The following is a 19,189-nucleotide window of genomic DNA, read 5'->3' on the forward strand; positions in this document are numbered from 1 at the left end:
TGAAGGTTCTGACCTCGCGCTCAGAGGAACCTGGAGATGTTCCGGATGTTCCCGGACTCAGTGTTAATGTTCCCGCAACGGCCTGTCAGCTTCTACACACACACACACACACACACATACACACACACACACACTCAGGTCACACTGACACTGTGCTGATCCTCTTTACTCACGCGCATGTTCGAGTCTGCGGCTTTTTGAATTTGCGGGATTGAAGCGCGAGCGCACAACAGCGCTTTATTCTCCCGATTACAGTCTTTATTTAGCGCTGACACACAGCTGCAGCGGAAACTACGGCAAGCACAGAGGGACACACACACACGGGGTGGAGGGGGGCAAAATAAAAGTCCCCAGCACGCACGCGCACACGCTCGCGCGCAGCTGTTCTGCAGCTTCTGGAGGATGGCGCTGATTTTCATGCTGCATTTTGGTGAGAACCACATTGTGATTTATTTATGTAGAATTATTCTATAAATATTTTCTCTGTTTATATTTAAAAGTGAAAGTTTATAACATGACCAGGACATGTACAACATTTCCTTTTTTTAATGATTTTTTTCTTAATCCATTTTTTAACCAAACAGTATCAGAACATTATATAATCACTTTTCCCTTTTTGCACTGAAATACATATATTTGTTCTTTTACTTTATTACTTTATAAGCAAAAGCAACCTATAAGATAGAGATACATCCTATTAATTATTATTATGATTATTATTATTATGATTATTATTATTATTATTATTATTATTATGATGATTATTATTATGATTATTATTATGATTATTATTATTTGTCCCACAGTGGGGACATTTCCATTACTGCAGTAAAGAGAAACACACAGCAGAGACACACAGAACACATCTGTACAGTACAGTGTATAAACACTCCCAACACATGACACTGTGTAATACTGCACACATTTTGTTTATCAGTAAGAACCTAATTTCTTTTTTTCTGTCAAACTATTGCTCTGTCTATCTGTCAATCCGTCTATCCGTCTATCTCTTCCCAGCTGTAGTCTCCTGTTCCTCATGAGCACCAGACTCACTTATAGGATAAAACACATACATATCACCTGTCAACATACAACAGCAGTTAAATAAAGTGTGAATAAAATGTGATGTTGATTAAATAAGCATTTGATCACTTCTGCAGTCACAAACTGAGAAAAGTAGAAGAACTTTAAAAAGCCAGTGCTTTTTTGTGTTTTCTTTCCCTTTGGCTAAAATAATAAAAATAAAAAAAGATATTTTAAAATATATAATAATAATAATAATAATAATAATAATAATAATAATAATAAACCTTTATTTGATGGCAAGACACATTTAGGTGGGCAAAACTCCCCCATGCTGCCCACCCTGCTGTTAATATTAGATTTTTATTGATCTACGTTGTAACTAACACAACACTGGTAACGATCACTATAATAAAGAAAAAAAACGGACACTGTGTGTGTGTGTGTGTGTAGTGTGAAGTGTGTAGTGTAATGTGTGGTGTGTGTAGTTTAGTGTGTACTGTAGTTTGTGTAGTGGTTTGTAGTGTAATGTGTATAGTGTCTGTGCAGTGTAGTGTGTAGTTTTGTGTAGCTTGTGTATTGTGTAGTGTATTTTTTGTAGTGTGTATTGCTTGTGTTGTGTGTGTAGTGTAGTGTGTAGTGTACTGTGTGTGTGTGTGTGTGTGTGTGTAGTGTACTGTGTGTGTGTGTGTGTGTGTGTGTGTGTGTGTGTGTAGTGTAGTGTAGTGGTTTGTGTATTGTGTAGTGTACTGTGTGTAGTGTGTGTAGTGTAGTGGTTTGTGTATTGTGTAGTGTACTGTGTGTGTGTGTGTGTGTGTGTGGTGTAGTGGTTTGTGTATTGTGTAGTGTACTGTGTGTAGTGTGTGTAGTGTAGTGGTTTGTGTACTGTGTGTGTGTGTGTAGTGTAGTGGTTTGTGTATTGTGTAGTGTACTGTGTGTGTGTGTGTAGTGTAGTGGTTTGTGTATTGTGTAGTGTACTGTGTGTAGTGTGTGTAGTGTAGTGGTTTGTGTATTGTGTAGTGTACTGTGTGTGTGTGTGTAGTGTAGTGGTTTGTGTATTGTGTAGTGTACTGTGTGTAGTGTGTGTAGTTTGTAGTGTACTGTGTGTGTGTGTGTGTGTGTGTGTGTGTGTGTGTGTGTGTGTGTGTGTGTGTGTGTGTAGTGTAGTGGTTTGTGTATTGTGTAGTGTAGTGTGTGTAGTGTAGTGGTTTGTGTATTGTGTAGTGTACTGTGTGTGTGTGTGTGTAGTGTAGTGGTTTGTGTATTGTGTAGTGTACTGTGTGTAGTGTGTGTAGTGTAGTGGTTTGTGTATTGTGTAGTGTACTGTGTGTGTGTGTAGTGTAGTGGTTTGTGTATTGTGTAGTGTACTGTGTGTAGTGTGTGTAGTTTGTAGTGTACTGTGTGTGTGTGTGTGTGTGTGTGTAGTGTAGTGGTTTGTGTATTGTGTAGTGTACTGTGTGTAGTGTGTGTAGTGTAGTGGTTTGTGTATTGTGTAGTGTACTGTGTGTGTGTGTGTAGTGTAGTGGTTTGTGTATTGTGTAGTGTACTGTGTGTGTGTGTGTAGTGTAGTGGTTTGTGTATTGTGTAGTGTACTGTGTGTAGTGTGTGTAGTGTAGTGGTTTGTCTATTGTGTAGTGTACTGTGTGTGTGTGTGTGTGTGTGTGTGTGTGTGTGTGTGTGTGTGTGTGTAGTGTGTGTAGTGTAGTGGTTTGTGTATTGTGTAGTGTACTGTGTGTGTGTGTGTGTGTGTAGTGTAGTGGTTTGTGTATTGTGTAGTGTACTGTGTGTAGTGTGTGTAGTGTAGTGGTTTGTGTATTGTGTAGTGTACTGTGTGTGTGTGTGTGTAGTGTAGTGGTTTGTGTATTGTGTAGTGTACTGTGTGTGTGTGTGTAGTGTAGTGGTTTGTGTATTGTGTAGTGTACTGTGTGTAGTGTGTGTAGTGTAGTGGTTTGTGTATTGTGTAGTGTACTGTGTGTGTGTGTGTGTGTAGTGTAGTGGTTTGTGTATTGTGTAGTGTACTGTGTGTAGTGTGTGTAGTTTGTAGTGTACTGTGTGTGTGTGTGTGTGTGTGTGTGTGTGTGTAGTGTAGTGGTTTGTGTATTGTGTAGTGTACTGTGTGTAGTGTGTGTAGTGTAGTGGTTTGTGTATTGTGTAGTGTACTGTGTGTGTGTGTGTGTGTAGTGTAGTGGTTTGTGTATTGTGTAGTGTACTGTGTGTAGTGTGTGTAGTGTAGTGGTTTGTGTATTGTGTAGTGTACTGTGTGTGTGTGTGTAGTGTAGTGGTTTGTGTATTGTGTAGTGTACTGTGTGTAGTGTGTGTAGTTTGTAGTGTACTGTGTGTGTGTGTGTGTGTGTGTGTGTGTGTGTGTGTGTGTGTGTGTAGTGTAGTGGTTTGTGTATTGTGTAGTGTACTGTGTGTAGTGTGTGTGTAGTGTAGTGGTTTGTGTATTGTGTAGTGTACTGTGTGTGTGTGTGTAGTGTGGTGGTTTGTGTATTGTGTAGTGTACTGTGTGTAGTGTGTGTAGTGTAGTGGTTTGTGTATTGTGTAGTGTACTGTGTGTGTGTGTGTAGTGTAGTGGTTTGTGTATTGTGTAGTGTACTGTGTGTAGTGTGTGTAGTTTGTAGTGTACTGTGAGTGTGTGTGTGTGTGTGTGTGTGTGTGTGTGTGTGTGTGTGTAGTGTAGTGGTTTGTGTATTGTGTAGTGTACTGTGTGTAGTGTGTGTAGTGTAGTGGTTTGTGTATTGTGTAGTGTACTGTGTGTGTGTGTGTGTAGTGTAGTGGTTTGTGTATTGTGTAGTGTACTGTGTGTGTGTGTGTGTGTAGTGTAGTGGTTTGTCTATTGTGTAGTGTACTGTGTGTAGTGTGTGTAGTGTAGTGGTTTGTCTATTGTGTAGTGTAGTGTGTGTGTGTGTGTGTGTGTGTGTGTGTGTGTGTGTGTAGTGTAGTGGTTTGTGTATTGTGTAGTGTACTGTGTGTGTGTGTGTAGTGTAGTGGTTTGTGTATTGTGTAGTGTACTGTGTGTAGTGTGTGTAGTGTAGTGGTTTGTGTATTGTGTAGTGTACTGTGTGTGTGTGTGTAGTGTAGTGGTTTGTGTATTGTGTAGTGTACTGTGTGTGTGTGTGTGTGTAGTGTAGTGGTTTGTGTATTGTGTAGTGTACTGTGTGTGTGTGTGTGTGTAGTGTAGTGGTTTGTCTATTGTGTAGTGTACTGTGTGTAGTGTGTGTAGTGTAGTGGTTTGTCTATTGTGTAGTGTACTGTGTGTGTGTGTGTGTGTGTAGTGTAGTGGTTTGTGTATTGTGTAGTGTACTGTGTGTAGTGTGTGTAGTGTAGTGGTTTGTGTATTGTGTAGTGTACTGTGTGTAGTGTGTGTAGTGTAGTGGTTTGTGTATTGTGTAGTGTACTGTGTGTAGTGTGTGTAGTGTAGTGGTTTGTGTATTGTACTGTGTGTGTGTGTGTGTGTGTGTAGTGTAGTGGTTTGTGTATTGTGTAGTGTACTGTGTGTAGTGTGTGTAGTGTAGTGGTTTGTCTATTGTGTAGTGTAGTGTGTGTGTGTGTGTGTGTGTGTGTGTGTGTGTGTGTAGTGTGTGTAGTGTAGTGGTTTGTGTATTGTGTAGTGTACTGTGTGTGTGTGTGTGTGTAGTGTAGTGGTTTGTGTATTGTGTAGTGTACTGTGTGTAGTGTGTGTAGTGTAGTGGTTTGTCTATTGTGTAGTGTACTGTGTGTGTGTGTGTGTAGTGTAGTGGTTTGTGTATTGTGTAGTGTACTGTGTGTGTGTGTGTAGTGTAGTGGTTTGTGTATTGTGTAGTGTACTGTGTGTAGTGTGTGTAGTTTGTAGTGTACTGTGTGTGTGTGTGTGTGTGTGTGTAGTGTGTGTAGTGTAGTGGTTTGTGTATTGTGTAGTGTACTGTGTGTAGTGTGTGTAGTGTAGTGGTTTGTGTATTGTGTAGTGTACTGTGTGTGTGTGTGTAGTGTAGTGGTTTGTGTATTGTGTAGTGTACTGTGTGTAGTGTGTGTAGTGTAGTGGTTTGTGTATTGTGTAGTGTACTGTGTGTGTGTGTGTAGTGTAGTGGTTTGTGTATTGTGTAGTGTACTGTGTGTGTGTGTGTGTGTGTGTGTGTAGTGTAGTGGTTTGTGTATTGTGTAGTGTACTGTGTGTAGTGTGTGTAGTGTAGTGGTTTGTGTATTGTGTAGTGTACTGTGTGTGTGTGTGTGTGTGTGTGTGTAGTGTAGTGGTTTGTGTATTGTGTAGTGTACTGTGTGTGTGTGTGTGTGTGTAGTGTAGTGGTTTGTGTATTGTGTAGTGTACTGTGTGTGTGTGTGTAGTGTAGTGGTTTGTGTATTGTGTAGTGTACTGTGTGTGTGTGTGTGTGTGTGTAGTGTAGTGGTTTGTGTATTGTGTAGTGTACTGTGTGTGTGTGTGTGTGTAGTGTAGTGGTTTGTGTATTGTGTAGTGTACTGTGTGTAGTGTGTGTAGTGTAGTGGTTTGTGTATTGTGTAGTGTACTGTGTGTGTGTGTGTGTGTGTAGTGTAGTGGTTTGTGTATTGTGTAGTGTACTGTGTGTAGTGTGTGTAGTTTGCAGTGCATGTAATAAAGTGGGTCATTGTGTTGCTGATTGTTAAATGAGATTTCATTTTATTTTATATACTTTATCAAACCAGCTTTAATTTTAAGCTTTCTGTTTATTTTGTGTGGACAAAGTTTGCTTTAACTGCACATTTTTGTTAAATATTAATTATTTGTTTGACGACTTCTTCTTCTTCTTCTTCTTTTTCTTTCAGCTTCTCCCATTAGGGGTCTCCACAGCTGATCATCCGTCTCCATACCCCCCGTCCTCTACATCTGCCTCTTTCACACCAACTACCTGCATGTCTTCTCTTACCACATCCATAAACCTCCTTCTTGGCCTTCCTCTTTTCCTCCACATCCTCATCACTAGCAACGAACATCTCAACATCTTCAGCTCTGCTACCTCCAGCTCCACCTCCTGTCTTTTACTCAATGCCACTGTCTCTAATCCATACAACATCTCAGGTCTCACCACAGTCCTATAAACTTTCCCTTTCATTCTCACAGATACTCTTCTATCACAAATCACTCCTGCTATCACTCTTCTCCACCCACTCCACCCTGCCTGCACTCTTTTCTTCACTTCTCTAACACACTCTCCATTAATGCACTGTTGACCCCCAGGTACCTGAACTCCTCCACCTTCTCCACCTCTTCTCCCTGCAACCGCACCCCTCCACTGCCCTCCCTCTCATTCACACACATGTACTCTGTCTTACTCCTACTGACTTTCATTCCCCTTCTCTCCAGCGTGTACCTCCACCTCTCCAGACTCTTCTCCACCTTCTCCCTACTCTCATCACAAATAACAATATCATCCACAAACATCACAGTCCACGGAGACTCCTGTCTGACCTTGTCCTTCAACCTGTCCATCACCACTGGAAACAGGAAAGGGCTCAGAGCCGATCCTTAATGCAGTCCAACCGTCACCCTGAACCAGTCTGTCGTTTCTACTGCACACTTCACTGCTGTCACACTGTCCTCATACATGTCCTGCACCACCCTCACATACAGTGTTGGGCAGTAACGTGTTACTGTAGCGCAGTTACTTTTGACAGTAACTAATACTGTAATGCGTTAGTTTTTAAATAAAGTAACTCTGTTACCGTTAGCGTGTGGTTCGTTACCCGTTACTTTTATAAATGAATGAATTTGGGCTGAAGTGTAGACTACAGTCTGACCTGTTTACAGCAGAGACGCATTGTAGGATTGGTGGATGAACCACTGTAAACACGAAGAAGACGCGCTGTGGGCGTGTCTCTGTTTATTCAGGTCTGTAAGGCAGTAATGGCGAGTCGAGGCGAGAAATCCTTGTGACTTGAGAGTTTTGTGTTTGTAGACCATAACGCATAAAAGGGCATTAATGAGAACATTAAAGAAGGTTCTTTAAAAAAGTTACTTTTAACAGTAACGCATTACTTTTTGGTGTAAATTATCAACAAAGTAACTGAGTTACATTTTCAATAAAGTAACGAGTAACTGTAACTAGTTACTATCTTTTAGTACCTAGCACAACACTGCTCACATACTTCTCTGACACACCAGACTTCCTCATACAATACCACAACTCCTCTCTCTCCACCCTGTCGTACGCTTTCTCTAAATCCACAAATACACAATGCAGCTCCTTCTGTCCTTCTCTATACTTCTCCATCAACATCCTCAAAGCAAATAAGGCATCTGTGGTGCTCTTCCTCGGCATGAAACCATACTGCTGCTCACAGATGGTCACCTCTTCTCTCAACCTGGCTTCCACTACTCTTTCCCATAACTTCATGGTGTGACTGATCAACTTAATTCCCCTGTAGTTACTGCAGGTCTGCACATCTCCCTTATGCTTAAAGATCAGTACCAGCACACTCCTTCTCCATTCCTCAGGCATCTTCTCACCTTCCAGAATCCTGTTAAACAATCTGGTTAAAAACTCAACTGCATCTCTCCTAAACATCTCCATGCTTCTACCGGTATGTCATCTGGTCCAACCGACTTTCCATTCTTTATCCTCTTAATCGCTGCTCTCACTTCCTCCTTACTAATCCTATCTACATCCTGCTTCACATCTCCACACCATCCAACCTTCTCTCTCTCTCATTTTCCTCGTTCATCAGCTGCTCAAAATACTCCCTCCATCTTCTCAACACACTCTCCTCACTAGTCAACACATTTCCATCTCCATCCTTTATTGCTCTAACTTGCAGTACATCCTTCCCAACTCGGTTCCTCTGCCTGGACAATCGCTACAAATCCTTTTCTCCTTCCTTAGTGTCCAACTTCTCCTACTGCTCCTCATATGCCTTTTCCATGGCTTTCACCACATCCCTCTTCACCTGCTGCTGCATCTCCTTGTTCTCCTGCCTACTTTTCCCATCACTCTGTCACTCCCAATTCTGTTTCTCCAACCTCTTTCTCCTTCTGCTCTCCTGCACTTCCTCATTCCACCACCACATCTCTTTGTCTTCCTTTCTATTTTCAGATGTTACACCAAGAACCTTTCTATCTGTCTCCTTCATCACTCCTGCAGTAGTTCCACAATCATCCAGCACCTCTTCACCACCACTGAGCTCCTGTCTGACCTCTTCCCTGTGTTGGATGAAATCTGCTAATTAGACTGTAGATCTCGGAGTTGAATTCACTGAGGAATTCTAATTCACTATTTGTAGGTTGGATCAAGTTTGATCAGATTGCTGAGCTTTTGGTCTGTTCTGTGGGACTGTTGGGATTTGTTAAAGAAGACATTTTTTGACAGAGATCTGATAACGAGGTCTGAGGTCTGACAGTGAAAGTATGTGTGGAGAACAGATCCATGTCAGGACCTGCATAATCACTACATCACCAGGAGAGCAGAATATTGTGTATGTTAAGTGTCCTAATGAGTCCGCTATGTGCTGTTGTTCTGCATGTGCAGGCCCAGGCCTTGACAGCAGCACTGATTAAGCTGTGGTTATTTGTATGAGTATCTGTAATATCCGACTCTGAACCTGTTCTAGTACTAAAGTCTTACTATAGCAGTACAGTAGTACAGCACTTACACTACATTCCCTTGTGCCTGGAAACTGCTACTTTCTGTGTGGAGTTGCTTGAACTGTTTCTCCTTACAGGAAGGCAGAGGTGGATGAAGTACACAAACCATTTCTCTCTAAATGTTCTGCTTGATGTTGAACTGATGCTGAACTGTATGTTGGTGATCAGTAGATGCACCGAGCGTCGATCAGAACACGTGGAAAACAGAGCGTGTGCTCGATCCTGATTGGTGACGCACTGCATGTTTCACCAGTTACGTTTTTATCCTCGTAAATAAAAAGGAAACAACTGATTTCACTTTTTACTTTTCACTACATTTAGTTACTATTCAGTATTTACTTCAGTACTGGACAACAGTGCAGGAATGTGATTCTGATCATCATCACAGTCTCGTGCATTCTGTTTAGTTTAAACCACACGTGTTCGATCCTTTCATAACTACTAAATAATGATTCATTATCAGTCTGTTCAGGTTTTAATGAAGAAGTGACTTTTTATGTTTGACCTGCAAAATAATTATTCCCTGTCAGCCGACGGTACGCGCACTTCCGGTAGTCCAACTTCCGCTTCCGGCGCGGCGCCGGCACGACGCGGCGGCCATCTTTTGTGTGTATAAATAGACGCCGGCTCCTGTTATCCCTTGCCAGATTTTCTTTTGGCGTCGTGTATGTTTTTTTGAGACTTTCACTTTGTATGTCTCTTTTCCCCCCCGGTTTTTCTTCCGGTTTTTGGACGTTTTGTTATTGTTTTCTGTGTTCTTCCGGTCTCTTCTGCCCTGCTCCTGGTTTGTTGTTTTTGTTTTTTGCCCTTTTCTGCTCTTTGTTTTGTTTTCATGCTCTTGTTAAGGGAAGTGTTTTAGTTTTCGGACTGGTTTTTGCCTCTTTGTTTTTTCCCTGATTAAAGACTGCCTTTTGAATTTCTCCCGCGTCCTGCATTTGGGTCCTTCCTCTCGCGCCCCTGACATTCCCCTGATTGTTGATTTTTTTTATTAACTCTCTTTAAAAGTCCTGGCCCCTAGTGAAAAGGATTTTTTTCCAAATGGAACAAGCGGATTTTTTTAGGCCCTGCTCCAAGTTCAGGTCCTACCCAAAGGCAAGTGACTGAAATGGAGATTAATGCAGGTCCCAGATGTGCCACAAAACACACTTAATATCCGCGTGTGTTATTACCAAAGCGCAAGTATCTCAAGTGATCTCTGTGACAGCATCTGTGTGTTTATCTTCTTTTTAATGTTGTAGTTTGAGCAGTGATTAGGAGAAAAAACAAACGTAAAAAGTACAAGGAAAACAAAAGGAAAAATGTAAGAGGAAGTGACAGGAAGGGTGTAAATGTGAGTCCCAAACAGAGGGATTTCCTTCAGTTAATCGCCTTTCCCTCTGTCTCAGCCTTTATTACCCACATAACATCTCACATCCACCATATATTACTGCAGACTCTTTATAATAGCTTTATAGCATTTACTAGATGCCTCCTTATCCAGAGTAACTTACACTTTTTTTAATCATACACTGAGCAGTCGAGGCTTTGGGGCCTTGCTCAGGGGCCCAGCAGTGACAGCTTAATGGTGCTGGGATTTGAACTCAAGACCATCTGAACAGTCCAACATCTTAACCACAGAGCTACAACTTACATAAACTCAAATTTTGTTATTCATAAGTTGAATAATCAGATTCAACTTTGCCATTGTGCAGACTCCAAGTCCAAAACCTCAGTGTGAATGATCCAGTGTGCAAATATAAAGTGCACTGTACAGAGAAATTAGTACAAAAAAATGTCCAGTGACCAACAGGTGATCACATGGTAACTATAGAGTAAAATGTGCAAAGAACCAATAAAAACCAGTATAAGGGAAGTAGCGTGGCAGTGCAGACGACAGGAGTCCAAACAGCATTTAACACTTCAGGTTTAATTTTTTACATTGATCAGAGTGAAGTTGTACAGTTCAGTGTCTAAGATCAAGATGGGTCATAATGAACATGTACACTTCAGCATCTTAGTTCAGTAGTCTTACAGCTGGTTCACCATAGTGTTGCATGATAAACTGCTTTTAGAAACTTACCAGGAGTTTAAAAACAATATGATTTCTCATTTAATTAGTACCAATACTTTAAGAGTAACAGCAGTAGTTCTGAATGTTCAACAATAGGGGGCAATGTCCTTCAATGGCACATTGAGTGTGTGCCAATTATTTTTTTTTCTCACGTGCCCTTCATGGTAATGAAACTAGAGGCATGGTGGCAGATACAGGTGCTCTTGCTGACTGCCTACAGCTTGTAGAGAAAGAAGATGCATGAAGTAACATGGCATTCTTTCGCTTATGTTGCTGAAATTCAGGGCAAACCATGACATCACAAAACCCGTCTGTAAGAAACATTACAAAAGAGAGCCAACATATCCAACTTGCTAAAGCGTCGTGCTGACAGACATGCCAACTTCTTTAAAAAAATGTAAAAAGCGACAGGTTAGTTCTTTAATATGACACTAGTATTCTCCTCAAATATAATTTAAATGTGTGATTTATTTTGTGATAAATTGTAGCTGTATTGAGTCTATAAATATTTTATATGTGGTTTCAAATATAGAATTGGATTAATTAAAAATACTTTTTAATTATAAATAAAACAAGAATGAGAGAAAAAATAGGGAAATATTCTGTTTTTCATGGTTACTGGTTTTCAAACAAATCTAATAATCTCATCAGCCGCAACAGTTTGATTCTTTTTGAATCGCTTGACAGCTGACAAAATATATTTTATAATAATTTTTTTAATTGAAATATTTATTCGATTTCAGTTTTACTTTAAACAGTTCTCAGTTTCAGCAGACAGCAAACGCTGGGGGTTTATTAATAAATCAAAAAAGTTCTTGGCAGCCGATGGCGACGGTGGCCATCTTCCTGGTGTCTAAATAAACATCAACTATTTTTATCCCTCGCCAAATTGTCTCTTCGGCTCCACGCTTGTTTGAGACCTTCCTGCCCTTATTTTTATGTTCGTTTTTGGATCTTGTTTTTTTTGGACTCTCGTTTTTTGCGCATGCACCCGACAGTTTTTCTGCCTAGTTTTTTTTGCCGGCTCTCAGATTCTCAGACTGTATTTCAGACAGTGCTCCTTCTTTTCTCCTCTTGGTCTCCAAGTTTGTGTTTTGTTTTTGTTTTTTTCTGTTCTTGGACTCCTGCTCTCCTTTTGGATGGGTTCATAAGTTTCTGGACATTTGGAATTTTTGCTCTACCCCGTTCTCAAAAACGTTTTCCTAATATCAATTCAATTCAATTCATTTTTATTTGTATTGCGCTTTTAACAATGAACAGTGTCTAATGCAGCTTTACACAGATAATGTGGTGATTAAAAGTGAATATGTTCTTTAAAAGTAAGTTTGTCCCTGATGAGCAAGCCGGTGGCGACTGTGGCAAGGAAAAACTCCCCGAGATGGCGATAGAAAGAAACCTTGAGAAGAACCAGACTCAAGAGGGAACCCATCCTCATCTGGGTTGCATTGTAATATCAGCCTGTGTCCTGCATTTGGTTCCTATCAGTCACCATTACTGACAGAACAATCTGGCCAGTTATGGATCCCACAGATGCACAGGAACTAAGGGAGAGTGTAGACTCCCTGAAGCAGATCTGGGTTGCCCACGACCAGCAGCTGCGGGAGATTGGTCTGGCATTTCGAGACCTCCTGCAGCGGTCTGATTAATCTCCCAGCCCTGCTGTTGTGGCTGCACCCACTGTTTTGCCTCCACTGCCAACTGTGGCAGAAACCGCCCTGGCCCCAGTCATGGTCAGTCCCCGTGAACCTCACCTGATGCTGCCGGGGCATTCCTCCGGGGAACCAGGGCACTGCCGCTCTGATCTTACTCAATGTAGCCTGATCTTTCAACTCCAACCCTCTTCCTTTTCCACCAAAGTGGCCAAGGTGGCCTATGTGATTTCCCTGTTATCAGGTGTAGTGGGCCACAATGGAGCGAAAAAACCAAATCCCTCACTGCTCGTCCATTGCCACCTTTTCCGCCCAACTCCAGAAGATCTTCGACTCCGCCTCTCTCCGTCACGATGCAGCCCAGTTCGGTGATTTGCCACGGAGTTTTGTACCACCGCCACGGATAGCAGTTGGAACCCCACCGCCCTCTATAATGCCTTCTATTGGTTTTGCCGCAGATGTAAAAGATGAGTTAGCCGCCAAGAAATTCCCCGACACCTGTTGGAGTGCCGAACGCCTTCCCACTCGCGGCCGCCCTAACACCGTTAAACACCCCCCTGAGATACGGCCACTCCAGAACCCCACTCTCCGCCCAATCCTATTGAGATCAGCCGCTGACACACATCCCCAACAGAAAAGGAGAGACTTGTGTCTCTACTTTAGGGAGGCTGGACACATGGCAGTTTTCTACCTAATCAATGGTCAGGCTTATCGCTGATGGAAAGGCCCACGCTGAGCTAAATCCTTACTGCCCTCTCCAAACTACTCCTGGACATCCGCATCCTCTTTGGGGGGCAGGAGAACCAGCTTGTGGATTTTGTGGACTCAGTATTTTTGGATCAGGATCTTGTTCAGCAGCTAATGATTGAGACCGAACCCTTGCCGGCAACCCTTCAAGTTTGGGTTCTTGACGGCCATCCACTTTATCAAGCAACATGTCGCACCAAACCCATCCGGGTCATTATTGCCGATCAACATCAGGAGTGGCTATCGTTTTTGGTAATTTCTTCCCCTCACACCCCGGTCATGTTTGGTTTTACCTGGCTGCAGAAACATAGCCCCCGCTGGACTGGTCCATTGTTAAGTCAAGTCAAAGTCAAGTCAAATTTATTTATAGAGCACATTTGAAAACAACAGCTGTTGGCCAAAGTGCTGTACGGAATTTAAGCAAATTAAAAAACACAAAATACAAAAGTCAACATAGGACACGGCAACAGATATTACATTACAGTTATGCCACTGTGCTTACTTATGATCATACACAACAGTAAATAAATAAGTTTTAAGAAGAGACTTAAAATCAGCGTATGTTGGTGCAGCTCTTATAGAAGGTGGCAACTTGTTCCCTAACTGTGGAGCAGCCACTTAAAAGGCACGATCTCCAATCGATTTCAAACAGTCAACTGAAGACTACTAGTTGAACGAAGTTCCCTAGAGAGATTACATTGGAACAGAAGTAGATCGGAGATATAGGATGGAGAAACTCCATGGAGACCCTTATAAACAAACCACAGTGTTTTAAAATGGATATGGAATTAAACTGGAAGCCAGTGAAGAGAAATCAACACTGGTAAAATATGTTCCCTCTTCATTGGTCCAGTTAACAATCGAGCAGCAGCATTTTGGACAAATTGAAGATGAGACAATAGAGACTGTGAAACACCCAAGTACAGTACATTACAATAATCTAATCTGGATGAAATAAAAGCATGTATTACAGTCTCCATGTCTCTTGATGTTAAGAATGACTTCATCTTTGCAATATTCTTAAAACAACTTCTAACCACAGAATTAATCTGTTTATCAAAAGTCTAGGCAGAGTCAAAATTAATGCAGAAGTTTCTGGCATGTGAATGTAGATTATCAGATAGAGGTCCCAGTTTACTGGCCACTACCTCTATAGAAGCAAGGGAGCCAAAGATTAAGACCTCAGTCTTAGACTCATTTAACGGAAGGAAGTTGGCAGACAATCGGACAGACACTGTAAACTGGAGACATCCTTTGAGTACACGGGAACATAACACTGAGTTTCATCTGCGTAACAGTGGTATGAAACATTGTGCCTCCTAAATATAGCATACAAAGGAAGCAGGTCTAAAGTAAATAGAACAGGACCCATAATTGAGCCCTGCAGGACCCCATACAAAACTGGTGCACAAGATGATGAATATTTGCCAGTCTTTACAGAGAGATCCTTTAAATAGGATACAAACCAATCTAAAACACATCCTTGAATCCCAATTTGCTCGCTCAGCTATCTGCCACAGCTTCTCTTGAGACCTTGGACCTCGGTTCCATTCCCCATTTATCGTGACCTAGAACTCGTGTTCAGCAATGCCCGAGCTTCCTCCTTACCTAATCATTGGCCTTATAAATGTGCCATTGACCTTCTATTCAGGTCCTCACCCACCCGGGGGTGTTTGTATTACCTGTCAGGCCCCAAGCAAAGCACCATGACATGACTGTCTAGGAAGAGAGATCCTTTAAATAGGATACAAACCAATCTAAAACACATCCTTGAATCCCAATTTGCTCGCTCAGCTATCTGCCACAGCTTCTCTTGAGACCTTGGACCTCGGTTCCATTCCCCATTTATCGTGACCTAGAACTCGTGTTCAGCAATGCCCGAGCTTCCTCCTTACCTAATCATTGGCCTTATAAATGTGCCATTGACCTTCTATTCAGGTCCTCACCCACCCGGGGGTGTTTGTATTACCTGTCAGGCCCCAAGCAAAGCACCATGACATGACTGTCTAGGAAAGGCCCAAACCCTTATCAAGGAAGCAGCTATAAAGGTTCCTGGGATTTTAACAGCGGTTTATTCAAGGTTACAGTTCAAACGCCTCAACCCTCAACAGTCTCGCTGGGGTCTTTACTTCGGCAGATTCAATTTCTCTATTTCTTACCACCTGGGATCTACCTGATCGACTTTCTGAGTTGTCACCACATTCCCTGAGGGAAAGGGAAAAGGAGCAGGAATAACACTTTTAAACTCTGCTAACATTTAGGTGCTAACTAATGGCAAGTGATGGAACTTGGACCCATTTCAGACCGCACTGCATTTTAAACAGTCATGATTCAATATTGGAAATCACTGCATGGGTTTATTATAATATACAGGTTTTCGGGGAAGGCCTTGTATATTTGAGCAAGACAATGCTAACTGCATACTGCACCTATTACAATAGCATGACTTCGTAGAAACAGAGTCTGGGTGCTGAACTGACCTGACTGCAGTCTAGACCTTTCACTATTTAAAATGTTTGGTGCATCATGAAACGAAAAATGCAACAAAGAAAACCCAGAACTTATTAGCATATAGAATCCTGTATCAGACACACATGGGACAACATTCCTTTACCAAAACTTCAGCAACTGCTCTCCTCAGTTCCCAGATGCACACAGACAGAAGTTGGATATATTTTCAGTTTAAACAGTTGATATGATTTCTATGTTTTTATTGTGAATGAAATATAGGTTTATGAGATTTGCAAATCATTGCATTTGTTTTATTTACATTTTGGCACGTGTCCCATTTTTGGAATTGGAGTTGAAGGGGTATTTCAGTTTGATATGGAGTGTTTGGTGAACTGGGATATTTGGATGCTGTCGTCTCCTCACTCTTACACGTTCACTCACACATTAGGATTGTTGACGGTGGTGTGGTGTCGTCTCTTGTACCCGGAGATCCTCATGTCTGTGTTTCCTTCTGCTTCTCCCTTTTAGTTCTGCTGCTACAGTGAGTCTTGTTCCTACTTTCACCCTGATCACACTGTACAGTGTCTTTACCTTTTATACAACAATGAGGAGATTTAATAATCCATATCCTTCTCTCTCTCTCTCTCTCTCTCTCTCTCTCTCTCTCTCTCTCTCTCTCTCTCTCTCTCTCATGATTTGCCTTTTGTCACTCACTTGTTTCCATCAAATATCCCTATTTGTCCCCATGTTGTTTTTACCTGTGCTCTTGTCAGTTTGTTCTGTGTCACTTGTGTGTCTCAAGCTGTGTGTATTTGTGAAGCTGAAGCAGAAACTCCATGTGCGGATTTCGGCCAACAGTTCCCTCTGGTGGTTTGGTAGGGACATAACAGCTGGAGCTGTTAGAGTATTTGTTCTCCATCTGTGTTATTTGGTTGTTTACGTTAGCCACATTTGCATGTACGCTCAGATTAAAGAGATTCGGTGGGCTGCTTACATGAGACATGAGTTATCTAGTCCGATATGGTGTTTACATGTGCCTGCGCTTTCAATCGGAATGACTTTGTGACATGCACACGTTAGCCTCTGTCCTGTTTGCTGGAACACGGAGTACTGTTTTCCTTATGCGCACTGTTTTTATGCAAAGTGTTGCTCTTAAAGCAACAGCACGAATTTGTGAGAAGATACTTGCTGGAAGGTCTGAGAAAAAGATGGGTGCAGTAAGCTGAGTTTTTTTGGTGGCAGTTCGTCTCTACAGAGCATCTTATCACCTCTCCCTCTTCAAAAATTGCAAAAGCATGTGGACAAAGGTCTGTAGTGAGGACTGGTGGGAGCAGGTTGTACTGCTGGAGTTTAGTGACCTGGAATGGAAACTACAAACTTCAGTCTTCCACATTTTTGGATTTGTTCGACGGTGCGGTCTACGACCCCTGACCTCTTAACAGGATGACGTAGACGCAAAGTAATCAGTATGGCAGAATTTCTTTAAGTCTTTTCCACCCCTTTGAAACCTTTACAATTTCATTCGTTCCAGGCATTTTTATTCCTATGGAGGAGTTTATGTGGAGCATTTTCATTTCGTTTGGACTTTTAAACCGATTACAATGCTCCATGTAAACACACCTATTGTGTGGTCTACCTTTTGTCTGTGTTTTGTCTCCGACCCCGTCTTAAGGTTTTGCTGTGTTCTCCTTCATTGAAGAGAAGACACTGAGAATTTTTACTTTAATTCTGACAAGAACGTTGTGTTTTATTTTTGGTCTGGTTTTTGTGGATTTCTACACTTTGTCCACTTGTGAATTTTATTTTTTTCCTTTGATACTGACACTGTATTTTGTGTTTGCACTCAAATAGAAACATGGAACTTACAGCCTATTCGAGTTTGCCTCCTGGTGCATGTTGAGAGTTTGACTTTCAAACCCTGGTTTGAGTCTTGAGTTCTGTCCTGCTTTGGAGCTTCAAATGCTCCTGAGGTACCTGTGATCCTGTCCCCTTATGCTCTCCAGATTTGCTCTGCCTGAGTCATCCTGATGTTCCACCTGTGGACGGAGTTCTCTTTCATTTGAAACCACTCACTGCAGCTAATGATGAACAGTGTCATATCAGTAAAGTTACTGTGGAGGTTGATTGGACAGTCACTGTCATTGTCACCCAGTTAAGAACGAGTTCCCAAATGTGGATGGTTTTCATTCTCAATCTGCTTTTAGGGAAGTTTTTCTATTGTATAAATATAAAATGTATAAATAAATTAATCAAAACAAAGCTAATTTGGAACAATGTTTACAGGTAAATGCCCCACACAAATAACATGTAATTAGACTGAATATAACGCTGCATAACATTCGTTCTCTCGCATAAATTAACATAATAATATTAATAATAATAATAATAATAATAATAATGTATAGGTTTGAAGTTGTTGGTTATTATTTTGGTAATTTGATTTCCTCCTCACTGTGATGTGTCTCTCAGCTCTCTCACTCTCTGATGGCTTTAACGTCGACGTGTTGAACACAGAGCAATTCAGCGGAAATAAAGAGGAGTTTTTTGGATACAAACTGCTGCAGTATCAATCTGATGAGATGAAACAGTGAGTATTTATTTATTTATAGGAATTATAGATTAGTGGCTCAGAATCGCTGCATGTCTCTACAGTCTTTTTACAGTCTGTACATTGTGCATACACAATACACGTGTGTTATGTTTGTCTCAGCTACATGGAGGTTGAGATGATGAAAATAAAACTGTTGTGTGTGTGTGTGTGTGTTGTGTAGAATTATCGTCAGTGCTCCATTAAGTGTAAACAGATCAGGAGCCATTTTTAACTGCTCAGTGGAGAAGAGAACCTGCAGCCATTTGTTTCATCCAGGTACACACACACACACACACACACACACACACACACACACACACACTACTGCTACTACTAACTGAGCTGTCCTGTTCCTCAGACTCGGAGGCGATCAGGTTCTTCGGGATGTCGATGGCAGTGAGGACGTCACCATCAGCCACACTCACTGTGAGTTTAACACTTTAACACTTAAACAATTTAAGAATTTTACAATTTTTTTATTTTTTTATTATTATTTTTTTTGTTTGTTTAATGAGGTTTTTGTCATTTATTGTCATTATCATTCATCAACATCATGATAATAACCCCCCCCCCACTAGTCCACTAGAGGGAGCTGTTGCCTGAATTCTGAACATCTCCTGGTCATGAGTTACTTCTTGTGGTTAGCCCTTATATGCCATGCTAATGCTAGTCTACCCTGTGAAGTATTTTATCTCTTGCCCATTCCAGGAATTTAGTCTGTTAATGTTAAAACTTGTGTATGTGCTCTCCTTGCTCATGTGTTTTGTTTTTGTTTAGTTTTTGCTGCTTGTTGTTTTTTTGTAACAGACTTTTACACACATTTTCTGGACTCTGGTTTTGGACCTGCTACTGTTGTTGTAAATAAACCACATTACTACATTCTTGTCCTGGTAAATATGGTACAGAAGGTTGTATATATCCGATTGCTGGTGTATATACACAGGTAGACCAAGAGTTATGAGGGTTCGATTTTTCAACCTTATATAAAAAAAACCCAGTAATAATAAAAATAATTGACATTTTCATTGGTATATGTTGGGATGCTGCCAGTATGTACACATCCTGTGTTTCAGTTTTAGTTCTTCTCT

General features: G+C 41.3%; 2 protein-coding genes across 4 annotated transcripts in view; one reads left to right on the top strand and one right to left on the bottom strand.

The window, feature by feature from the left end:
• zbtb45 (zinc finger and BTB domain containing 45) overlaps positions 1–322 on the bottom strand; it is a 16,619-nt gene extending 16,297 nt beyond the window's left edge. For 2 of the 3 annotated variants that reach the window (XM_083570895.1, XM_083570894.1), the window contains exon 1: positions 14–322. Coding sequence is in view for 1 of the 3 variants with exons in the window: in XM_083570893.1 (XP_083427019.1) it covers positions 174–179 (6 nt within the window). In the remaining 2 variants the exon portion in view is untranslated. The remainder of the gene's footprint in view (positions 1–13) is intronic. The other variant, XM_083570893.1, reaches the window with a different exon arrangement.
• Positions 323–359: 37 nt separating this feature from the next.
• LOC310723068 (integrin alpha-1-like) lies at positions 360–18,554 on the top strand. The gene is made up of 4 exons (XM_083570892.1): positions 360–430; positions 17,981–18,098; positions 18,283–18,377; positions 18,460–18,554. The coding sequence occupies exons 1-4, from the start codon at positions 403–405 to the stop codon at positions 18,543–18,545; spliced, it is 327 nt and encodes a 108-aa protein (XP_083427018.1). The 5' UTR covers positions 360–402; the 3' UTR covers positions 18,546–18,554.
• Positions 18,555–19,189: the final 635 nt, after the last annotated feature.

The sequence above is a fragment of the Silurus aristotelis genome (assembly GCF_946808225.1).
Source record: "Silurus aristotelis genome assembly, contig: scaffold_120, whole genome shotgun sequence".
Lineage (NCBI taxonomy): Eukaryota > Metazoa > Chordata > Actinopteri > Siluriformes > Siluridae > Silurus > Silurus aristotelis.

Excerpts from the sequence above, each read along its gene's own strand:
- LOC310723068 (XM_083570892.1), top strand. The coding sequence starts at position 403 with ATGGCGCTGATTTTCATGCTGCATTTTG. Across the intron at positions 18,099-18,282 it reads CAATCTGATGAGATGAAACA|AATTATCGTCAGTGCTCCAT; the intron begins GTGAGTATTTAT and ends TGTGTTGTGTAG. Across the intron at positions 18,378-18,459 it reads CAGCCATTTGTTTCATCCAG|ACTCGGAGGCGATCAGGTTC; the intron begins GTACACACACAC and ends CCTGTTCCTCAG.